We start from the raw sequence: 22,021 nt of genomic DNA, 5'->3' as shown, positions 1-22,021 counted from the left end.
CCCCCTGCCTGGGTCAGCTTCCAGCTTCCGAGCAGAGCTGTGCAGGGGAAGCGCTGGCTGGACGGCAGGGCAATTTGCCAAGAAAGCCACATCCCACTTCATGCAGCCCCGAGAGGCTCTCAAAGCATCTTTATATAAGATCCTCAAGATTTAAAATTGCACATTTGAGTCTGGTAGTGTAGCCTTATTAGACTTTACCGACTGATGGGGTCTGCGTTGCTCCTGGGAGGGAGAAAGGAAGTCAAATGACACTGAGGTTGATTAAGAGAAAGAGTTTATTCTGCTCTCCGGATAGCAGAAGGCATTTGCGTGGTCAGCTCACAGCAAGTCCAAAGAAATGAGAAATTTCATGCAGTATATATATCCTCCAGGCACCCTCTCCCCCCTTCCCCAGGAATTCAAGCATGTCATGTCCATAAACAGTTATTCCTGTTCTGGCACTTGACCATAAAAGGTTGTTCCTGTTCCTATACTCTTATCTTGGGGCAGGAGGTCACCAACTCCTGGCGTCGTTCCCGGGTCTCTTGTCAGACTTGACAAGGTCTGTGCGTCTTTGTGGTCAGGATGTAAGATAAGACCCAGACGCGTCATCCCTGCTCTACTGGAACTGGCAAGGCCACTCATTGCCGTCACGGACTGATAAGGGATAAAGCTTTGAGCACTTGCTTATACAGCAGGGTTTTGGCTCAAGAGCTCAAGTTAGAGCATTTTAGAAATGCTCCCTTGGAAGAGGAAAAATGGGGATTTTGGGTCAGTTTCAAACATACTGCACAGAAACCCATTCCTTCAGTAGAGCGAGAATTCACAGCTCACCTGATCGTCGTCCTTCCCCTCCCTGCCACTAAAGGAGAAATGATGCTTGTTCCATTTAGCTCAGTACTGTCTGCACTGACAGGCAGCGGCTCTGCAGGATACCAGTGTGGATCTCAGCTGCCTTAACTTGAGCTGACCACTGGTCCATCTAGTGCAGTATTGCCTATCATCATCATCATCTCACCTTTTCCCTAGTCCCAGACTCAAGGCAGTTTACACAGATAAAACAGAGCTAGCTAAAAAACATAGAAAAGACCATTGTCAAAATGTAATTAAGCACTAATAGAATTAAAATTATATAAAGGAGGATCCTTTGAAAACACAGACAATAACAAGAAAAGCGCCACAGCACCAGCCCTTTCCTCTGAAACAGTCCGTTCCTAAAGGCCTGTTGGAAGGAAAAGTCTTCACCTGCGGGCGGAAGAAGGCCAGCAAAGGAGGAGTCTGGCTTCTCCAGGGAGGGAGTTCCAAAGACGGGGGGGGGGGGGCAGTCACTGTTCCCATCTGGGCAAGTTTGCATGGGAGAATATGGCCTTTCAAATAGCCCAGGCCTAAGCCATACAGGTCTTTATAGGTGATAATCAACATTTTGAATTATGCCTGGAAACAAGAATAGTAGCCAGTGGAGCTGTTGTAACAGGAAGAGTTGTCTGCTTCCTATTATCGGCCGTGGTCCACATTAAGATAAATTTAACAGTGTAAATAAGTTTTGATGGAAGTAATAATGGAATACTGAATGGTTTGGTTTATATAAAATATGCAGAGATTTATGCTATGCAAAGTGAACCATGGAAAGAGAAGAAGGGGAAATTGATATTTTAAGGTTTAAATTAATACTCTAAATTGTAAAACAGAATTTAAATTTTATTTATTTATTTACAACATAAATCCACCACAACTCAAATAAACATATCCACCACCATTAGACATAGACATAACATAGCATAAACATAACATAAAATATAGCAAACAATAAAATAAAAGACTTACTTTATCCTGTACATGGCCTCCTTGTTTACTTCTTATGACTTAAAAAACCCCAACACCCCCCCCCCCAGTCTCCTGCAGACATTAATCGAAACAAGTCCAGGTATGTATTTTAGGGCACTGTTTTGTAAAGTATTCTTTACATTTTCCCCATTCTTTTTGAAATTCTTGTCTGGGGAGTCCCCTAATTGCCTCTGTTAATCTAGCCAATTCAATATAGTTTAATAATTTCTCCTGCCATTCTGCTTTTGTCGGCACAAATTCTTTTTTCCAATTTCTGGCAATTAAGGTCTTTGCCGCACCTGTGGCATAGAGGAATGTTTTCTGATCCTCTCTTTTTATACCTGTGTCCGTTATCCCTAATAGGAAATCTTCTGTATTTTTCATAAAGTTATTGTAGTAACGCGCCTCTCGCCCCCTACTGCTCCTCCATCACCTGACTTTGCTCTCCGGCCAGACCAGGTTTCTTGAGCAGGTTGGCGAGGGGTTACTTTTCACAAACACAGGCCGAAATAACACCGGTAGGGCTGCCACCACTCCCTTTGTTCAGGGGAACCCAGAGCCACATCCCCGGGAGAAAGGTGTGTCCCATTAACCTGGCAATTCCCCCCTCCACAAGCTGAATCCACAGACTTGCAGACAGAAATTCTACGGTAGAGCGTAACTAAGCGGAAGGCTTGGATTTAGCTATTCCCTCGGAAAAGGCACAAATACCAAACAGTTTCTTCTTTAAAAATTTATTTTAAAAGAATAACAGAAAACATGTTGAAAATCAACAGGCACTTCTTTTGAGTCTTACAAACAAAAAATAAAAACGCTGTATAATCTAACTAGCTTAACATACTCACAAAAGATACTCAGTTAGAATAGTTAAGAGTCCTTTCAGGCATCTGCTTACAGAAGGTGTTTGAAGATTTCCATTTCAAAGGACTAAACGACGGCTATCGATGTTACAGCCGGGCATCTTTGCAAGTTGCAGAGCAATGGCAGAGAGCAATTCACAAACAAAACCTTGATCCTTTTATTTACAATTCTTACTTGGCGTCATAACTTTTTAGCCAATCAAGAGTCCTAATTTGATCAGCTCACTCTTTTGCAGCTGGGTCAATTTTAGGTTTGAACCCTAATCAAAGAATCTTCCTCCCACCTGTGGAAATTAACCAGATCCCCAATTCTCAGCAGTTTGAAAAACAAATAACCTCCGGGAGGGGGAAGAGGTTCACACCCCCAACCCAGGTGTCAAGCCTTTCATTAAATCAAGGACTCCTTTCCTCCCATAAACCTCTCACAGCACAGAGCCGAAAAGTCTTGGTTTAAAGATACACAGCTCCCTTTCCCAGGGTCCTTGTGGCTGATAAAATACCCACAAGGCCACATTCTTTTACTTGACCAAGGAATGATTTTCTAACAGTTATAACTTTACTACAGTTATACTTTAATATTTTTTTAAGTTCATCACACACTATGTCCCAGAAGCTTTTGGTTTTTTCACAGGTCCACCAGACATGTATGAATGTCCCCTCTGCTTTACCGCACCTCCATCACAGATTTGTTTTTGTTTTATACATTCTAGCTATTTTGGCAGGTGTTAAATACCATCTATAAACCATCGATTAAATTTCCCTTCAATGCTTCACAGGCTGTACATTTCCAGTTCTTTTTCCATAGTTCTTCCCATGCTGTTGATAGTTTCCCCTATATCTAAAGCCCACTTGATAGTTACCTCCTTGACCTGTTCGTCTTTGACCTCCCACTCCAATAATGTATCCTACATTTTAGATATTACTTGTAAAACAGAAAATTTAATAAAAATGATAAAAAAGGTAAACCCTACACAAATCCAGAGTGGGGTCCCTAAGAGGTTGACTCGATCTTACAAATAATAATTTTTTATTGTTATTCTCTTCTGGCAGCCCTTGCACTCCAGCAGTCACTTTGGTGCTGTCTATCACAGAGGTTTGTTTTAACCCCTGAAAGGCACACTCCGTTGTTTCTTGAGACAGATGCCAACAAAATAGGCAATGTGCTTCCCCGACCCCAACTTTAAGCTTTTATGTTGTTTAGTTGTGTCCAACTCTTCGTGACCCCATGGACCAGAGCACGCCAGGCACTCCTGTCTTCCACTGCCTCCTGCAGTTTGGTCAAACTCATGCTGGTAGCTTCAAGAACACTGTCCAACCATCTCATCCTCTGTCTTCCCCTTCTCCTTGTGCCCTCCATCTTTCCCAACATCAGGGTCTTTTCCAGGGAGTCTTCTCTTCTCATGAGGGGGCCAAAGTATTGGAGCCTCAGCTTCAGGATCAGTCCTTCCAGTGAGCACTCAGGGCTGATTTCCTTCAGAATGGATCGGTTTGATCTTCTTGCAGTCCATGGGACTCTCAAGGGTGTCCTCCAGACCAGAATTCAAAAGCATCAATTCAGCCTCCTTTATGGTCCAGCTCTCACTTCCATACATGACTACTGGGAAAACCACAGCTTTAACTATATGGACCTTTGTTGGCAAGGTGATGTCTCTGCTTTTTAAGATGCTGTCTAGGTTTGTCATTGCTTTTCTTTTAAGTTTTTAATACTCGACTGAGAATATCAGGCTATGCATGGCACTTAAAGAACCTTGGAAGAAGCCCCGCCGAGTTTAATGGACTTGCTCCATTGGCAAAAAAAACCAAAAAAAAAACCCACCCCGTGCACATGGGTTGAAGATGCAACGTGGCCTCACTTGCCCTTGCTGAAGAGCCACGTGGAGAGAGGCTTCAGCCTTCCCCTCCTTCCAGCCAATCAGGAGCGCGCATCGCCCTCCCTACCGCAGCTGCTCCGCGACGTCTCTATCTCGCTCTCACGCGCAAGGAACGCCCAGCGCCCCACGTGGCCCGCCCGCCCCGCGAGCGCACCGTACCCTGCTCGCTCGCCTCGCCTCCATGTCGAACCCTCTCCGCCTGCAGCCAACCAGAGGCCGGCGCTGCCTCCGCCGGCCCCGCGGCCGCGGCTCCTCATTGGTTGGCGCCGCGCTGGGGCGCGCCTCCCTTGAAGCCGCCGCTGCGCCGGTTTGGCTGAGGCGTGCACAGGTGGCCTGCGCTTGCGGAGGCGAGGCGGAGCGGAGGGGCAGCCGCTTCGCCTTGCCCAGTTCGGCCGGCCATGGAGCTTGGCCTGGGAGGAAGAGAAGGAGGAGGAAGGAGGGCGGCAGCAGCGGGAGGGGAGGCGGAGGAGGAGGCGGCAGCCCCAGCAGCCGTCATCCAAGAGGGCTGGTTCCGCGAGACGTGCAGCCTCTGGCCCGGGCAGGCCCTCTCTCTGCAAGTCCAGGAGGTCCTGCATCACCAGCGGTCGCCCTTCCAGGAGATCCTGGTCTTCAGGAGGTAAGGTGCGGGAGAAAGGCCAGGATGCGGGTACTGAGCACGTGAGGATGGCGTGCACGGGTGCACTGCCCCGATCCTGTCAAAAGCACAGGGCGGGGCTGCCCTTTGGTGGCGTTCATACCGCCCACCTTTTTGTCCAAGGAGTCTTCCCACCCATCCAAGCACCCCCAGAAAAAGATCTCATTGTTTCACTCCCCATAACAACCCCATTGAGCTTTTGTGGCCAAGTGGAGCATTTGAACCTGGGTCTCAGTGGGACATCCTCCGCCCTTGTTTCTCAAACTCTGGTCCCCAGCTGTTGTTGGACTGCAACTGCCATCATCCTTCATCACTGGTCCTGCTACGGTAAGGATGATGGGAGTTGTAGATGGAGACCCAGGTTTGAGAAACGCTGCTCTAAGCTCTCCCTCTCACTCAAGGTGACTCCTTCCTGGCTGGTGGCAGCTGCTGCCTTGGAATTTGACAACTGGTCCATCTAGGTCAGCGTTATCTGCACTGACTGGCAGTGGCACTGTTGGGATTCCGAGGCAGGAGTCTTCCCCAGCCCTACTTGGGAGATCTTGGGGGGGGGGGTCTTTGTATGCAAGGCAGGTGCTATTGGGCTCTAGTCAACTATTAGGGATGATGGGATCTGTAGTTCAACAACATCTGGACAGCTGTATCTTCATGTGCCTCTGTATTAAAAAAAAAAGGCAGAGTTATTTCAGAGGTAGATAGGGGCAGTGAAGGCAAGTGGCAGTCTGGTTCAGGAACAGGGTCCTCACAAGCCCCAGACAGCAGTCCCTGTCCTTGCCTTAAAGGTAGCTTAGGGGCAGTGAAGGCAAGTGATGGTCAGATTTATGATGGAGGTAACTTGGGGCAGGAACGGCAAGTGATGGCCTAGTTCAGGAACAGAGACTCTTTGCACCTCTATACGTTGTTAGATTCCCAGTTCTCATCAACCTCAGCCAGCATGGCCAGAGGTCCCTGTCCTTGCATTAAGGGCACCTTAGGGGCAGGAAAGGCAAGTGATGGCCTAGTTCAGGAACAGAGACTGACAACTGATGGCCTACTTCAGGGATGGGGAACTTGTGGCCATCCAGGTATTGTCCCTGGAGCTCTGCAACGTTGGTGTTCAGGGACTTAAAGGGGCATATTTTGGAGACCGTACACCTTTGCCCTGCTATTCACACCCATCATTTCCCCTGCTCTCTTCTTCCTCTAGCAAAACATACGGGAACGTCTTGGTCCTCGATGGTGTCATCCAGTGCACAGAGAGGGATGAGTTTTCGTACCAGGAAATGATCGCTAACCTTCCCTTGTGCAGTCACCCAAACCCACAGAAGGTAAGCCTTGTCCTGTCGTCCTCCTGGGGGATCCATCTCTGGACATGATCCTATGAAGAACTTTGCTGCATCAGGTCCTCTAGGCCAGCACCCATTTTTTTTGGGGGGGGGTAACCTGCATATTTTGCCACATTTGATTCTTTGGACTGTCTCCAACTAAGTCCTACTGGAGAGCAGACCTGCTGAAATTAATGGGCCCAATTTAGTCACGTCCATTGACTTCATTGAGTCTGCTGTGCACAGGGCTAGCATTGGATCCAACCCTTTGTTAATTTTTATTGGGCGGCCATTAGCTTTTAGGGTTACATGTAAAGGTAAAAGGTAAAGGACCCCTGGACGGTTAAGCCCAGACAAAGGCGACTATGGAGTTGCGGCGCTCATCTCGCTTTCAGGCCGAGGGAGCCAGCGTTTGTCCACAGACAGCTTTCCGGGTCATGTGGCCAGCAGGACTAAACCGCTTCTGGTGCAACAGAATGCCGTGACGGAAACCAGAGCGCACAGAAACACCATTTACCTTTCCACCGGATTGGTACCTATTTATCTACTTGCACTGGCTTGCTTTCGAACTGCTAGGTTGGCAGGAGCTGCGACAGAGCAACAGGAGCTCACCCCATTATGGGGATTTGAACCGCTGACCTCCTGATCGGCAAGCCCAAGAGGCTCAGTGGTTTAGACCAGTGTTTCCCAACCGGTGTTCCGCGGCACACTAGTGTGCCGTGAGACACCGGCTGGTGTGCCGTGGGAGGGAGGCGGGCGAGAGGCGGCGGCGAGAGGCGGCAGGGAGGATCCGCGTCGAGCCGGGGCGGCTCCGCGGTGGTCGTGCCGAGCGGCGGGGCAGCGCGCGCAAAAGGGAGGAGCGCGAGACAGCGGAGGAGGAGGAGGCCGGCATGTCCGGGCAGCAGCAGCAACAGCAGCAGCAGCAACTCCCGGCGACGGCTCCTCCTCCGCCCGCTATCGCAGCCGCCGCCGCCTCAGCTGCCGCCGCCGCCTCAGCTGCCCTCGCTCTGCTGCCTCCTCCCACCCCGGCAAGGGGGAGGGAAAAAACTTTCATTTTTGTGCGTCCCTCCCGGCGTGACGCTGCGCGCTGACGTCACGGGGGCGGGGCTTTAATGGTGGTGTGCCGCGAGATTTTTTTCTGGTAAGCAGGTGTGCCGTTGCCCAAAAACGTTTGGGAAACACTGGTTTAGACCACAGTGCCTCCCGTGTCCTATAGTTACATGTATTCCTGGTTCAACTGTAAGTTGCTTTGGGTCATTCTTTGAGAGTGGGTGGTAGGTAATCTAACTTAAGAAGTAGAATATTGTAAAGTACAGAAAGGGGTGAGGGCAGGTTTAATTGCTTAGATTAATGACCATATAACTTGACAGAAGGGAAGGTTGCACTTGGCCAGGGGTGGGGATCCTAGATTCATTGAATTGTAGAGTTGGAAGGGACCCTGAGGGTCATCTGCTCCAACCCCCTGAAATGCAGGAATGTCAACTAAAAAATCTCTGACCACACACCCTCTCTGCTTTGCACCCTCCTTCCATGTTTTTGCCTAGCTGGAATTTGTCCCTGGGCCGTGACTATGCTTGCTTGTATGGATGGAGGGCAGAGAGGGGCGTGTGAGTGGAGTGGGGAAACTAGCCTACTGTCCAAAGGTAAAATTCGCATTCGTTGCTCCACCCACTTTTGCTTCTGGCATGTGGCCCCCGAAAGGGAACACGGCCCTCGTCTAGGGGGATAAATGGGTGGGTGTTCTCAGAGCAAAGTAACAGTGCCGTCTCCACTACACAGGTGCTCATCATCGGGGGTGGCGATGGAGGAGTCTTGCGGGAAGTGGTCAAGCACCCCTCCGTGGAGTCCGTAATACAGTGCGAAATTGACGAGGTAATAAAGCTAGTTCTGCTTTAAAATTGCACAGCGTCTCCCATGACACATTTATGATTGCTACAACAAGGGGGTCTGTTTGGTTGACCAGTAAATTGGTGGCCAGTGGTCCGCCAAGACCCCTGGCGGTTTCCAAGAGGTCCTCCGGCAGCGGGGTGGGGTGATGGGAAACCAGTAAGAGAAAATTTAGAAGGATTTGACCTCAAGAGCTCACAATGGGTGAGAGCCAAGGTTAGGCTTGATAGAGTTGTAGGTTGGAAGGGACCCTGGCGGTCATCTAGTCCAACCCCCTGCAAATGCAGGAATCTGCGCTAGAGCATCCATGTCAGATGGCCACCCAACCTCTGCTTAAAACCTCCAAGGAAGGAGGAGAGTCCACCACCTTCCCATGGAGCCAGTAGACCCGTTGAAATAAATAAATGAAGATGACTAACTTTGGTTCATAAATTTCAGTTGGCCTAGGGCTTCGCTGGCTGCAAGCCAAAGTTTCTGTGTTAGTATCCTAATTTCTTTCCTCTTGCCCAAGCTCTGAGGGCGTTGGCTGTCTTGTTGCCTGGTACATTTTGGAGCTCTTTGGCAGGATAAAAGCAATTATCAACCTATCCTTTCCCCGGGGCTATGATTTCTTAACCGCCTTCCTTATTAAAGACCTACTTCCTTGTCCTCTAGTTGTGAAGAATTATAGGACTGAAGGAAACTATGCAGCTTATCTTGTCAAACCACTTGCAGGGCAGGAATCTTTTTGCCCAGCGTGGGGCTCAGGCCCTCGACCCTGAGATTTAAGAGTCTCATTCATGCTCTACCGACTGAACTCAAAGAGGGGAGAGGCGGGTACCACATCCTCCTCCACCCAACCTTGGAAGTTTTTTTTTGGTTTTTTGCAAGATGAGGCAGAGAGAGAAAAATGCATTTTGCATCATGCTAATGAAATCTTGCCAGGGCAAAGTCAGGAGGAATCCAAATTGGGGTGGGGGGTGGGGATGGCAGGTTTGCACAGGTAGCAGCTGCAACAAAATGCTGCAGTGCAAATCAGAAATTAAGGTCACAATGGATATGGTTTGAAGAATATATGAGTAAACACTTCTCTGAAGATAGCATGCTGATATGTTTAGACTGAGTTGTAAAGTTGACCTAGAAAAAAACAACAGTTTAATAAGAGAAGTAAGGTAGAGATACATGAATTGCAATGCAAACAAGAACTTTAAAGTAATAAAGATGACGAGCGCTGGTGGGGGGAAGTCACATGGGTGTTTACCTATTTTATGTATTTTTCTTTTTCCTTTACCTTTTCTTTTTTTGTCTGTAAGTGTATGTACATTATTGTTATGTATGTATGTATGTATGTACAGTGGTACCTCGGGTTACAGACGCTTCAGGTTACAGATGCTTCAGGTTACAGACTCTGCTAACCCAGAAATAGTACCTTGGGTTAAGAACTTTGCTTCAGGATGAGAACAGAAATCAGGTGGCAGTGGAAGGCCCCATTAGCTAAAGTGGTACCTCAGGTTAAGAACAGTTTCAGGTTAAGAACAGACCTCCAGAACGAATTAAGTTCTTAACCCGAGGTACCACTGTATGTATGCCTAAATAATAATAATAAAAAAAATGCTGCAGTGCCGCCTTTCAGTCCCTAACAGGAGCGTTTGTGTTCAGAGTTCCTCCAAAAATGCAAAGCAGACCAGCTGAGCCTTTCCTCCCCATCCCAGGGCTGGTTACTTCTACAGCCAACATTCCTTAGAGATGCAAGGCACATTGCCTCAATGGGAGGAGATAAGCTGAACCACTTTGGTTTGGGATTTCTTTAAATCCCCAAACTTCTCTACGTGCTTCTGGATTCTCCCGAGCATCCCTGAAACCTCCCTCTCTGTTCCCCGTGGTCCTGATTTGGCTCTCCGAGCCGAATAGGGGTCTCCTAACAACTCTCTGCACCTTTCACAAACTACAGTTCCCAGGATTCTTTGGGAGAAGCCATGACTGTTTAAAGTGGTATGATGCGGCCTAGAATGTATCGTGCGGACAGGACCCAAGTGTGGTTTCCAGTGATTTATTTATTCCAGTGGTTTTAGTGATTTATTACTGTTGCTTATTTAAAGCAATTTCCCTGCCTAAAATCCTGTTCTTCATCCAACCCAAGCTCATGGAATCTCAGCTTGGAGTCTTAGCACAAAAGGAAAAGGGGATAGGGAAGGAGGAGGAAGAAAGCAAACTCGGGCGCATTTATTAATTTATGATTTTGTTTGTTTTTCTTACTGTACACCTAGGACTTGGTGGGAGGTTTGCCATCTAAATGTGTGGTTTATCAATTGGGCAAGTAAATAGACAAAACTATTCTCTTTCTTTTTTTGGGGGGGGCAGGATGTGATCCAAGCATCTAAGAAGTACCTCCCAGGAATGGCTGTGGGATATTCCAGCCCGAAACTCACCTTGCATGTTGGGGACGGCTTTGAATTCATGAAGCAGAACCAGGAGGCTTTTGATGTGATAATCACAGACTCTTCCGACCCCATGGGTGAGTGTGGAGGGCGGAGGGGATCTTGACCAGCGACTGTGATTGGATCATGAATCTTGTGTACATGCTGGGGCATGCACTCTTGGGGTTGACCTGGAGGCTGCAGCTTGTACAGATCGCACACCTAAGTGGCTTGTGGGGGCAAAGGACTTCTGGGATTAGCACCATTGGCCAGTCCACTTCCAGGTCAGTTTCAAGGTGTTGGAAGTCCTTATACAGCTCAGGAGCAGGTGACATGGGAGACCGCCTTATGCACCCAGCAAATCACTGCAGTCTGTGGGAAAGCTTTCTCTGCCAGTTCCAAAAATCCCTGAATCCTGCTTTGTGGGAACTCCTAGGCCACACAATGACCATATACATACGTACAGTGGTACCCCGCAAGACGAATGCCTCGCAAGACGGAAAACCCGCAAGACGAAAGGGTTTTCTGTTTTGGAGGCGCTTCGCAAGACGAATTTCCCTATGGGCTTGCTTCGCTTTTGGCTTTTGAAGGCAGGCAGGGGGGGGGGAAAGACTTTCGCCCCCCGCCGGCCTTCAGAAGAGATCCTGGACCTCTTCTGAAGGCCGGCGGGGGGCGAAAGTCTTTGCTCCCCCCGCCTGCCTTCCCGGGAGAGCAGAGAAAGGCAGCGCCTTTCTCCGCTGTCGCCGACGGCTTTTGAAGGCAGGCGGGGGGGGGGGGGAAGACTTTCGCCCCCCGCCCGCCTTCAGAAGAGGTCCTGAAGGCTGGCGGGGGGGCAAAAGTCTTTGTCCCCCCTGCCTGCCTTCCCAGGGGCTTTTAAATCGCCCCGGACAGCGGAGAAGTCCTCCGCTGTCCCGGGGCGATTTTAAAATGCCGCCCGCCAGCATTTTAAGATCGCCCCGGACAGCGGAGAAGTCCTCCGCTGTCCCGGGGTTTTTTAAAATGCTGGGGGTGGGAAGAAAAGCCCTTGTCCCCCCCCCCCAGCCTTCAGAAGAGGTCGGGGACAGACTGTCCCCGGACCTGGTCTGAAGGCGGTTTCCCTAGGAACGCATTAATTGATTTTCAATGCATTCCTATGGGAAACCGTGCATCGCAAGACGAAAAACTCGCAAGACGAAGAGACTTGCAGAACGAATTAATTTCGTCTTGCGAGGCACCACTGTAATAGACAATCTTTATAGAATTCTTACAAACCGTAACAAATTCAAAATGAAATATTTACCGTATTTTTCGCCCCATAAGACGCACCGGCCCATAAGACGCACCTAGATTTTAGGGGGGGAAATAAAGGAAAAAAATTTTATTTCCCCCCCAGGTGCGCTGCGCTACACCAGGAGCTTGGGGCGTGCGGAGCTCAGCGCGCGCCAAGCTTCTGCATCCCGGCAAGCAGTCCGCTGCCGCCCCAAGCCTCCCGCACCCAGCAGGAGGTCCCGCTGGGTGCGCAAGGCTTGGGGCAGCAGCGGACTGCTTGCGCGCCCCTAGAAGCTTGGGGCGTGCTGAGCTCAGCGCGCGCCAAGCTTCTGCATCCCGGCAAGCAGTCCGCTGCCGCCCCAAGCCTCCCGCACCCGGCAGGAGGTCCCGCTGGGTGCGCAAGGCTTGGGGCGGCAGCGGACTGCTTGCGCGCCCCTAGAAGCTTGGGGCGTGCTGAGCTCAGCGCGCGCCAAGCTTCTGCATCCCGGCAAGCAGTCCGCTGCCGCCCCAAGCCTCCCGCACCCGGCAGGAGGTCCCGCTGGGTGCGCAAGGCTTGGGGCGGCAGCGGACTGCTTGCGCGCCCCTAGAAGCTTGGGGCGTGCTGAGCTCAGCGCGCGCCAAGCTTCTGCATCCCGGCAAGCAGTCCGCTGCCGCCCCAAGCCTCCCGCACCCGGCAGGAGGTCCCGCTGGGTGCGCAAGGCTTGGGGCAGCAGCGGACTGCTTGCGCGCCCCTAGAAGCTTGGGGCGTGCTGAGCTCAGCGCGCGCCAAGCTTCTGCATCCCGGCAAGCAGTCCGCTGCCGCCCCAAGCCTCCCGCACCCGGCAGGAGGTCCCGCTGGGTGCGCAAGGCTTGGGGCGGCAGCGGACTGCTTGCGCGCCCCTAGAAGCTTGGGGCGTGCTGAGCTCAGCGCGCGCCAAGCTTCTGCATCCCGGCAAGCAGTCCGCTGCCGCCCCAAGCCTCCCGCACCCGGCAGGAGGTCCCGCTGGGTGCGCAAGGCTTGGGGCGGCAGCGGACTGCTTGCGCGCCCCTAGAAGCTTGGGGCGTGCTGAGCTCAGCGCGCGCCAAGCTTCTGCATCCCGGCAAGCAGTCCGCTGCCGCCCCAAGCCTCCCGCACCCGGCAGGAGGTCCCGCTGGGTGCGCGAGGCTTGGGGCGGCAGCGGACTGCTTGCCCGCACCTAGAAGCTTGGGGCGTGCTGAGCTCAGCGCGCCCCAAGCTTCTAGGTGCGGGCAAGCAGTCCGCTGCCGCCCCAAGCCTCGCGCACCCGGTGGGACCTCCTGCCGGGTGCGCGAGGCTTGCAGACACTCGCCGGAAGCAGGGGGAGCCCTCCAGAGGGCTCCCCGTGCTTCGGGCGACAGGCTGCCGCCCCAAGCCTCGCGCACCCGATGGGACCTCCTGCCGGGCGCGCGAGGCTTGCAGGCATTCGCCCCATAAGACGCACCCCGATTTCCCCTTCATTTTTGGAGGGGAAAAAGTGCGTCTTATGGGGCGAAAAATACGGTAGTCTCAAAGTCTCTGAAAGATTGTCTATTATGTAGGTATATATGGTCATCGTGTTGCCTAGACATTGTTGACATTCTCTTTGCAACACGGGTTTGTTTGGTTACTTGTGGGAACTGCCTATGTCTCTGCCCCTGTTATCTTTCAGGTGGTTTTTGTTTTTTTGGTAATATTAAGCAGTACAGTGGTACCTCGGGTTACATACGCTTCAGGTTACAGACTCCACTAACCCAGAAATCATACCTCGGGTTAAGTACTTTGCTTCAAGATGAGAACAGAAATCGTGCTCCGGCGGCACGGCGGCAGCAGGAGGCCCCATTAGCTAAAGTGGTGCTTCAGGTTAAGAACAGTTTCATATTAAGAACGGACCTCCGGAACGAATTAAGTCCGTAACCAGAGGTACCACTGTATGTAAATACTTTTAAACACTTTGGACCTTTTGGGTCAAAAGGAAAAGAGAAGAGGCGGACGACTCTGGGGTCGTGGTGCTCATCTCGCTTTACTGGCCAAGGGAGTTGACATTTGTCTGCAGACAGTTTTTCCAGGTCATGTGGCCAGCATGACTAAGCCGCTTCTGGCGAACCAGAGCAGCGCACAGAAACACTGTTTACCTTCCCGCCGGAGCGGCACCTATTATCTACTTGCACTTTGACGTGCTTTCGAACTGCTAGGTTGGCAGGAGCAGGGACCGAGCAATGGGAGCTCACCCCGTCACGAGGATTGGAACTGCCAACCTTCTGATCGGCAAGTCCTAGGCTCTATGGTTTAACCCACAGCGCCACCTGCGTCCCTTGCTAGGTGGGATTAGCATAGAATAAATGCTCTTTTTCTTTGTTAGGTGGGAGGTTTGCCCTCAAAGGTGTGGCTTGCAGACTGGGTGAATAAATGGATGAATGCAATTTTGCAGGGTGTGATCCAAGTGATCCCAGAAATACCTCCCAGGTATTTTCATACTGAACCCTCCCTGGTGCTGTTCCTTCTCCTCCAGGTCCTGCAGAAAGCCTCTTCAAAGAATCCTACTACCAGCTGATGAAGACAGCTCTGCGGGAAGACGGCATTCTCTGCTGCCAAGGTGAGGGACAGCTGAAATAGCCTGTGTGCTAATGACCAGTTGGAGGCACTGAGCAAGTGTTGGGTTCCCCCCACACACACCAGATTTTTTTTTAAAAAAGCAGGGATGGAAAGTCTGGTGCCCCCTAGATCAGGGGTCCCCTTACTCAGGTCCATGAGCTTCATTCAGGTGGTCCGCAGCACACCCACAGTAAATATTCGTATTGGGTTTTGTCTTTGTATTTCTTCCTGTATTATTTTTCATTCTATTTCAGTTCAAAATAACGCAGCAATTTTAATCAGTAATGGGGGAAATTTATAATTTATCTTAAAAACCATTGTACACAGTTAAAATCGTTAGTAGGGTTGGAATAACATAGTTTAATGGTGAATTTTGGACACAATGGAGAGGTAAAAGATTTGGATTGTCGTAAAAGATGCTGGAGGAAATGATTAACAACAGGACCCACAAAGGGGAGATTCTTTGGAATCTTGTTTTTATGTTGTATGTTGGATATGTGACTGTAAAATTTTAATTTGAAAACCAACGAAATATATATATATACACAGCAAAAAAGCAATATGTAAGAAATGAAGCAAGGTATAAAAGTACAAATTGAAATACCATGCTGCATTTAACACAGCATATCAGGGTTGCTGCAACAGCCTAAAAATTATGTAGGGCCTTCTCAGTGGTGGCACACGTACACTGGAACTCCCTTTCAGGTTTCTGCGTGGTCCAGCTCAGATTTAGTTCTTTGGAAGCCTGCCCCCTAGTGCCTGGGAGGTGGAAGGGCCGCAGATTCTTGGCTAACCAAATACCAGCTCTTCTTTCCCCCAGCTACCCAGGAAGGCTTTGATAACGCCCCCCTCCACATTTGTCTCTCGGCCAGGTGAATGTCAGTGGCTGCACCTGGACCTCATTAAGGAGATGCGCCAGTTCTGCAAGTCGCTGTTCCCCGTGGTCGAGTACGCCTACTGCACCATCCCGACCTACCCCAGCGGACAGATCGGCTTCATGCTCTGCAGCAAGAATTCAGTAAGGGATATTGCCGCCTCTTTCCATTGATCAGGGCTTGGGGAGCAGAGGCTTGCATGCCAGAGCAAGCCCTATGCAGAGCATTGAAACTTACGGGTGTGAATCAGTCCGGTCCGTTAATGTCACTGGGCCCGCTCTAAGTAGAGTGGTACCTTGGTTCTCAAACTTAATCCTTTGCGGAAGTCTGTTCCAAAACCAAAGCATTCCAAAACCAAGGCGTGCTTTCCCATAGAAAGTAATGCAAAACGGATTAATCCGTTCCAGGCTTTTAAAAAGAACCCCTAAAACAGCAATTTAATGTGAATTTTACTATCTAACGAGACCATCGATCCATAAAATGAAAGCAGTAAACAATGTACTGCAGCCACACAATCAATCAGTAGCTGAACTGGGTTCCACGCAGTCACAAAAACGAAACAAAAAGAGCGCAAAAACAAAAACACAAAATGAATAGCAAAAACAGGCAGACCACAGCATAACACTCAAAACTTAAGTGTGTCACTTAAATTGGAAGTGTAATACTCAAAACGGAGCACGTTCAGCTTCTGAAAAATGTTCGCAAACTGGAACACTTATTTCCGGGTTTGCAGTTTTTGGTTCCAGGTTGTTTGAGTACCAAGACGATTGAGAACCAAGGTACTACTGTAAATGTGGGTTGCATTCAGTCCCCCAGGGACTTCTGGTTGGCTACCTCACAGGGTCATTGTGAAGGGGGTGGAGGAGATGCATGTACGCTGCCTTGAGCTTATTGGACTATAAATGCAATAAATAAGGATAAAACAGGGAGATGGAGAACCTTGAGCTCCTTTGGCAAGAAAGAGTAGGGTGGGTGTAATACAGGCAACATGCCATTGATGCGGGGATTACGTTACTTATGCATCAGTAAGCCCCCCCATTTCTGCCCCTTTGTGGACGCAAACAGGGATGTTCCTGCAAATAAATCCAATTTTTATTCTTCCTGCAGAACACTAATTTCAGGGACCCTGTCCAACAGTTGTCCCAGAAGGAAGTGGAAGCAATGAATCTTAAGTATTACAACTCGGATGTCCACCGGGCAGCCTTTGTCCTGCCTGAATTTGCACGAAAGGTAAACCACCGGGGCTGAGATGCTGTCCTTTCAAAGTGAAGTTTTCTTTTCCAAAGCTGGGATGGGGTGAAGCAACTGGTATTCAGAAGCATTGCTGCCTTCAATTTGCTATTTCTCCAGGAAAAGCCACAATCACACCATACAGTGGTACCTCGGGTTACATACGCTTCAGGTTACAGACTCCGCTAACCCAGAAATAGTACCTCGGGTTAAGAACTTTGCTTCAGAATGAGAACAGAAATTGTGCTCCGGCGGCAGCAGCGGGAGGCCCCGTTAGCTAAAGTGGTGCTTCAGGTTAAGAACAGTTTCAGGTTAAGAATGGCCCTCCAGAATGAATTAAGTACGTAACCAGACGTACCACTGTACATCTAAATTATTACTGTTAATAATGATGATAATTGTCATTCACCCAAGGTCCCAGGGCGGATCCCAACATTAAAACATAATATGAGAAACAGTTTTAAGGCTACTTGTCATCACAGAAAGAAGGCAAGTCCTAAAAATTACTGAACTGTGATACCACTTTTAAGTAGTCACATTTTCCCACCCCCCACCCCACCCCCCAAAGCATTCTGGGATCTGTAGTTCGTTAAGGATGCTGAGAGTTGGTAAAGGTAAAGGGACCCTTCTTGGCTCCATAGGTCATACTAATCGCCTATCCAGCCTTAGGTGAAGGTAAAGGGACCCCTGATCATTAGGTCCAGTCATGACCAACTCTGGGGTTGCAGCACTCATCTCGCTTTATTGGCCGAGGGAGCTGGCGTACAGCTTCCGGGTCATGTGGCCAGCATGACTAAGCCGCTTCTGGCGAACCAGAGCAGCGCACGGAAACGCCGTTTACCTTCCCGCCGGAGCAGTACCTATTTTTCTACTTGCACTTTGACGTGCTTTCAAACTGCTAGGTTGGCAGGAGCAGGGACTGAGCAACGGGAGCTCACCCCGTCGCAGGGATTCGAACTGCCAACCTTCTGATCGGCAAGTCCTAGGCTCTGTGGTTTAACCCACAGCGCCACCCGCGTTGTTAGGAGACTGCTATTCCCCTCCCAGAGCTACAATTCCCAGAGTTTCCTTTGAAGAAGGATTGGTTGTGAAACTCTGGGAACCGTAATTCCTGGAGGGGAACAGGGGGTCTCCTAACAGCTCCCAGGACCCTTAACAAACTACAGTTCCAGGAATTATGTGGGGGGAGCCATGGCTGCTTAAAGTGGTATCACAGTGTTGTGAATGCGGCCATGGAAAGCCCCGAATGAGGGTCGCCCCATCCTGTTGATTATCCTCGTTTCCCTTTTCCTTCCCACCAGGCTCTGAGCGCCGTGTGAGAACCCCGACGCACTTCTGGCCTCGGATACCCCGGCGGGACGGAAAACCCCGGAAGCCTCACTCACCTAGCGGATCGTCTCTGGTGGGCGGGCGGCCTGATGTGGTCCTCGCTTGCCTTGCGGCCTCTAGCCTGCCAGCTAAACATTCCTTCCAATTATGTATTTAAAAAAATGAAAGGACTCTGGGTTTGAACCCAACCGCAGGACCCAACTTCCAAACAACCCTGCCCCCATCCACCTAGTTCAGGCTAAGCTGTTGGCCTATTGCTTGAACTCGTGTCTCCAACATGTGGAGTATTAATGTAGAACCTTCATGCGCCTGCCTGCTTCCTTTTTAACATCCCCCCCCCACCCTGAAAATGCTGTATTTATAACTGACAATGTATCTCCCTTTAAAGTGGTTGCCATCTAGTTTGGAAGGACCAGGCACAATGGTTTGACGCTCTGCCTTTCAAGGGGGCATGGGGATTGGCATCAGGTGGGGTGGGAGGTGGCATAGTTGGATATGTTTTCCCTGCTCCCCCTCCCTTGCCTTGCTCCCCCTTGCCCCCCACCTCCACGGAATGCCCACACCTCTTTCCTCCTTGCTTGGTCAGGTGGTTTTGGTCACCTGCCCCGACTCCTGAGCCCATCAATGGGGTCTCTTCGCGGCGTTTTAATTGGCTGAGCGCAGAAAGACCAAAGTTGTCTGTAGAGAACCGTTAACCTCTTTGTATAGTAAACGGACTCAAATAAAATTTAAGTATCGTTTTCTTAAGGGTTGGGTGGGTGGGTGGGTGAGCTTTTGAGATAAGCCCCCCTCTCTGTACGATCAGGGTGCCTTGCTCATTACGATCTTGCCGGGCCCTAACATCAGCCGGCGCCTCGAGCGAAACATTTCCAACGGCTGGTCATCACCTCGGCGCCCAAATTGCGGCTCTAAATCATGTTTATTTTTGGGGGGTGGACCTAGAAATTAATTGGGCCTCTTCTCCTCTCCCCAGTTACTAAAAGACCTACTCCCATCAGCATTCAAGGCCTCAGCAGTAGCACCTGCTTTTGTGGGAAGAGTTAATGGAATTTCTTAAGACTCACAGAATTGTTGGTCCTTGAGATCGTTCGGTACGACAACTTCCATCATCACTGGCAGTGCCTGCTGAGGCTGATGGGAGTTCAGCTGCAGCTGGGGTGGGGGGCATTCAGCTTACCCACACGTGTCTTAAGAACTGCTGGGTTGGGATCCGAGGATCTTTTTATCTTTAGTCTTGTTGTTTTAGAGCAGGTTTTCCCAAACTTGGGTCTCCAGCTGTTTGGGGACCTCAGTTCCCATCATCCCTGACCACTGGTCCTGCTAGGTAGGGATGGTGGGCGTTGCAGTCCCAAAACAGCTGGAGGAAGTTTGGGTAAGCCTGTTTTAGAGCTCTGCTCATGCATCTGGTTCCCTCCCTCTTAGCAATATGTATTATTGTCAGGTAACTGTGGCCTTCCAGCTGTTGTGAGGTGCTCAGCAGCGAACATGACTGTCACCTCTCCAAGAATTCTAGACCATCTTGGACCATTTATATGTGATTGCAAAATGTCTGTTTCCAAAGGTGATCTTGGGTTGGGAGGGGGGGATCCGTTAATATCAGCCTGTGCTTGAAAATCACCTGAACTTTGCCCTGTGATACAAGAAAGGTTTGCCCAAAGTATTGAGTTGGCTTTGTTCTCTCCCTTTTTAAAAAATGTCATGAAGGTGGAACAGTGCATGTACAGTGGTACCTCGGGTTACATAGCTTCAGGTTACATACGCTTCAGGTTACAGACTCCGTTAACCCAGAAATATTGCTTCAGGTTAAGAACTTTGCTTCAGGATGAGAACAGAAATTGTGCTCCGGCTGCGCGGCAGCAGCAGGAGGCCCCATTAGCTAAAGTGGTGCTTCAGGTTAAGAACAGTTTCAGGTTAAGAACGGACCTCCGGAACGAATTAAGTACTTAACCTGAGGTACCACTGTATAGAACGAGGCACAGAGAGGCATTTATTTCCCCTTTAGGGCATTTGCTCTGCCTAAAGCAGAGGAGAGGGAGGCTGTGGCCTTCCACATGCTGTTGAACTCCCATCCCTGTCATTCACAGCCAGCGAGGGCCAACAATCAGTTGGGTGATGGCATTTGTAGTCCAGCAACATCTCGAGGGCCGCAAGTTCCTCCTCCCTGCCTTGTATACCCGAAGGAGCGTCTCCACCACCATCGTTCAGCCCGGACACTGAGGTCCAGTGCCGAGGGCCTTCTGGCGGTTCCCTCCCTGTGAGAAGTGAGGTTACAGGGAATCAGGCATAGGGCCTTCTCAGTAGTGGCGCCTGCCCTGTAGAATGCCCTCCCACCAGATGTCAAGGCAATAAGCAACTATCTCACTTTTAAAAGACATCCGAAGGCAGCCCTCTTTCGGGAAGTTTTTAATGTGTAATGCTGTGTTGTGTTTTAATATTCTGTTGGGAGCTGCCCAGAGTCGCTGGGGAAACCCAGCCAGATGGGTGGGGAATAAATAATAAATTATTATTATTATTATTGCAAGTTGCCTTGAATGGAGGACTTGTGGCCTTCCTGTTATTCCTGGACTCTAGCTCCCATCATTCCCAGAAACCTGGGCCCAGTGGTCATGGATGATGGGAGTTGTAGTCCATCAACATCTGAGAGGCTCACAGGGCCAGCAGCAGGAGAAGCTTCCCCTCCTCCCCAAAAAACCAGCCTTTTTTCTATTCTGTTTACACGAGAACTTGATAGTACATGTAGAGCTTAACTTAATAAGAATCTCATTACTTGCATGGCTCTTGTTTTGTTTTTAAATCTAGGAATTTAGGCAGCCTCTAAATAACCCAGTCAAACTATTGGACCACCTAAGCCAGTATTGTCCACACTGACCTGCAGTGGCTCTCCAAGGCTTCAGAGAGAGAGGGCAGTTTTCCAAACCTACCTGGGGATTGAACTTGGGACCTTCTGCATGCAAAACTGGTGCTTTTCCAGTGAGCTACTGCCCCCTTGGAGCCATAAGAGATGCTTCTAACGTTTTAGCTGCATCTTCAGTTTTATTACGTTCACTGGTTAGAGAGCTCTAACCTGCTTCCACTGTCTGACAGCAGTCCAAGCAGGGAGTCTCTCTCCCAGCCCTTCCTGGACTTGAACCTGGGACCTTCTGCTTGCAAGGCAGGTGCTCTGTTACTGAGCCACAGCCCTTCTCTAGTTTCTGCCTGGCAGTTCTTGCCAGGAGAGAGAGAGAGAGAGGCAGGTGGGATGATATGCCATGAAATCTCAGTATCAGCTCAGCATGTTTCCGGTGGCGTGGGAGAGCTTGGGTACATGGGCACTAGTAGGGCAATGGCAAATTCAGGGGAGCAGGCTTTCTTTATGACACAGCCACACTCACTTCTAAGATTATACAACTAAGATTATACAACCATCTTATACAATAATAAGAATTCAGGATGCATTGCAACTATCAATGCACATCTCCCATGTGTTGCCTTTCAGCTAGATCTGCCGTTTTCTGGAAATGTAGATGGGCAAGTGATTTGGAGGGCTCCAATATCTGCTTTCGGAGCGGCTTAAGCTGTGTTTTCCTATTGTATGCAGCAGAACGTGCTACTGAAGCACCTTGAGTTTTCAAAGTTACCAAAGGCTTAGCTTTAGAGCAGTGTTCCCCAAACGTAGGTCTCCAGCTGCTTTTGGACTGCAATACCATCACCCCTGACCACTGATCTTGCTAGCTAGTGATGATGGGAGTTGTAGTCCAAAAGCAGCTGGAGACTCAAGTTTGGGAAACACTGCTTTAGAGCAGTACACAAACAGCTCCATGTTATTCCCACGCACCTTCTCCAAAGTGACCCTAGGAGCCGATCACCAGTGACCGACTCGCCTCTTTTCACTCAGATTGGCTCCAATCAGCACAAAGGGCGAGAGGACTTAATCAGCTGCTAAATAGTTCCCATTTTGTGCTGACTGGGCAGCCCTAAGACCCTAGAGACAGGGATCCTGCTACAAAATTAAAAATGGGTCTTTGGCCCCCTGCAA

General features: G+C 49.9%; 1 protein-coding gene across 1 annotated transcript; it reads left to right on the top strand.

Annotated features, from left to right (window-relative positions):
* The first annotated feature begins 4,846 nt into the window (after positions 1-4,846).
* Positions 4,847-18,733, top strand: SRM (spermidine synthase). Its single transcript, XM_081203202.1, has 8 exons — positions 4,847-5,150; positions 6,355-6,475; positions 8,252-8,344; positions 10,700-10,853; positions 14,490-14,573; positions 15,445-15,590; positions 16,555-16,677; positions 17,979-18,733. The coding sequence occupies exons 1-8, from the start codon at positions 4,933-4,935 to the stop codon at positions 17,994-17,996; spliced, it is 957 nt and encodes a 318-aa protein (XP_081059328.1). The 5' UTR covers positions 4,847-4,932; the 3' UTR covers positions 17,997-18,733.
* Positions 18,734-22,021: the final 3,288 nt, after the last annotated feature.

This window comes from Podarcis bocagei, assembly GCF_964188305.1.
Source record: "Podarcis bocagei genome assembly, chromosome: 7".
Taxonomy (NCBI): Eukaryota; Metazoa; Chordata; class Lepidosauria; order Squamata; family Lacertidae; genus Podarcis; species Podarcis bocagei.
The sequence above is the reverse complement of the archived record's forward strand: the minus strand, read 5'-3'. Positions and strand labels throughout refer to the sequence as shown.

Excerpts from the sequence above, each read along its gene's own strand:
- SRM (XM_081203202.1), top strand. The coding sequence starts at position 4,933 with ATGGAGCTTGGCCTGGGAGGAAGAGAAGGAGGAGGAAGGAGGGCGGCA. Across the intron at positions 5,151-6,354 it reads GAGATCCTGGTCTTCAGGAG|CAAAACATACGGGAACGTCT; the intron begins GTAAGGTGCGGG and ends TTCTTCCTCTAG. Across the intron at positions 8,345-10,699 it reads TACAGTGCGAAATTGACGAG|GATGTGATCCAAGCATCTAA; the intron begins GTAATAAAGCTA and ends TGGGGGGGGCAG.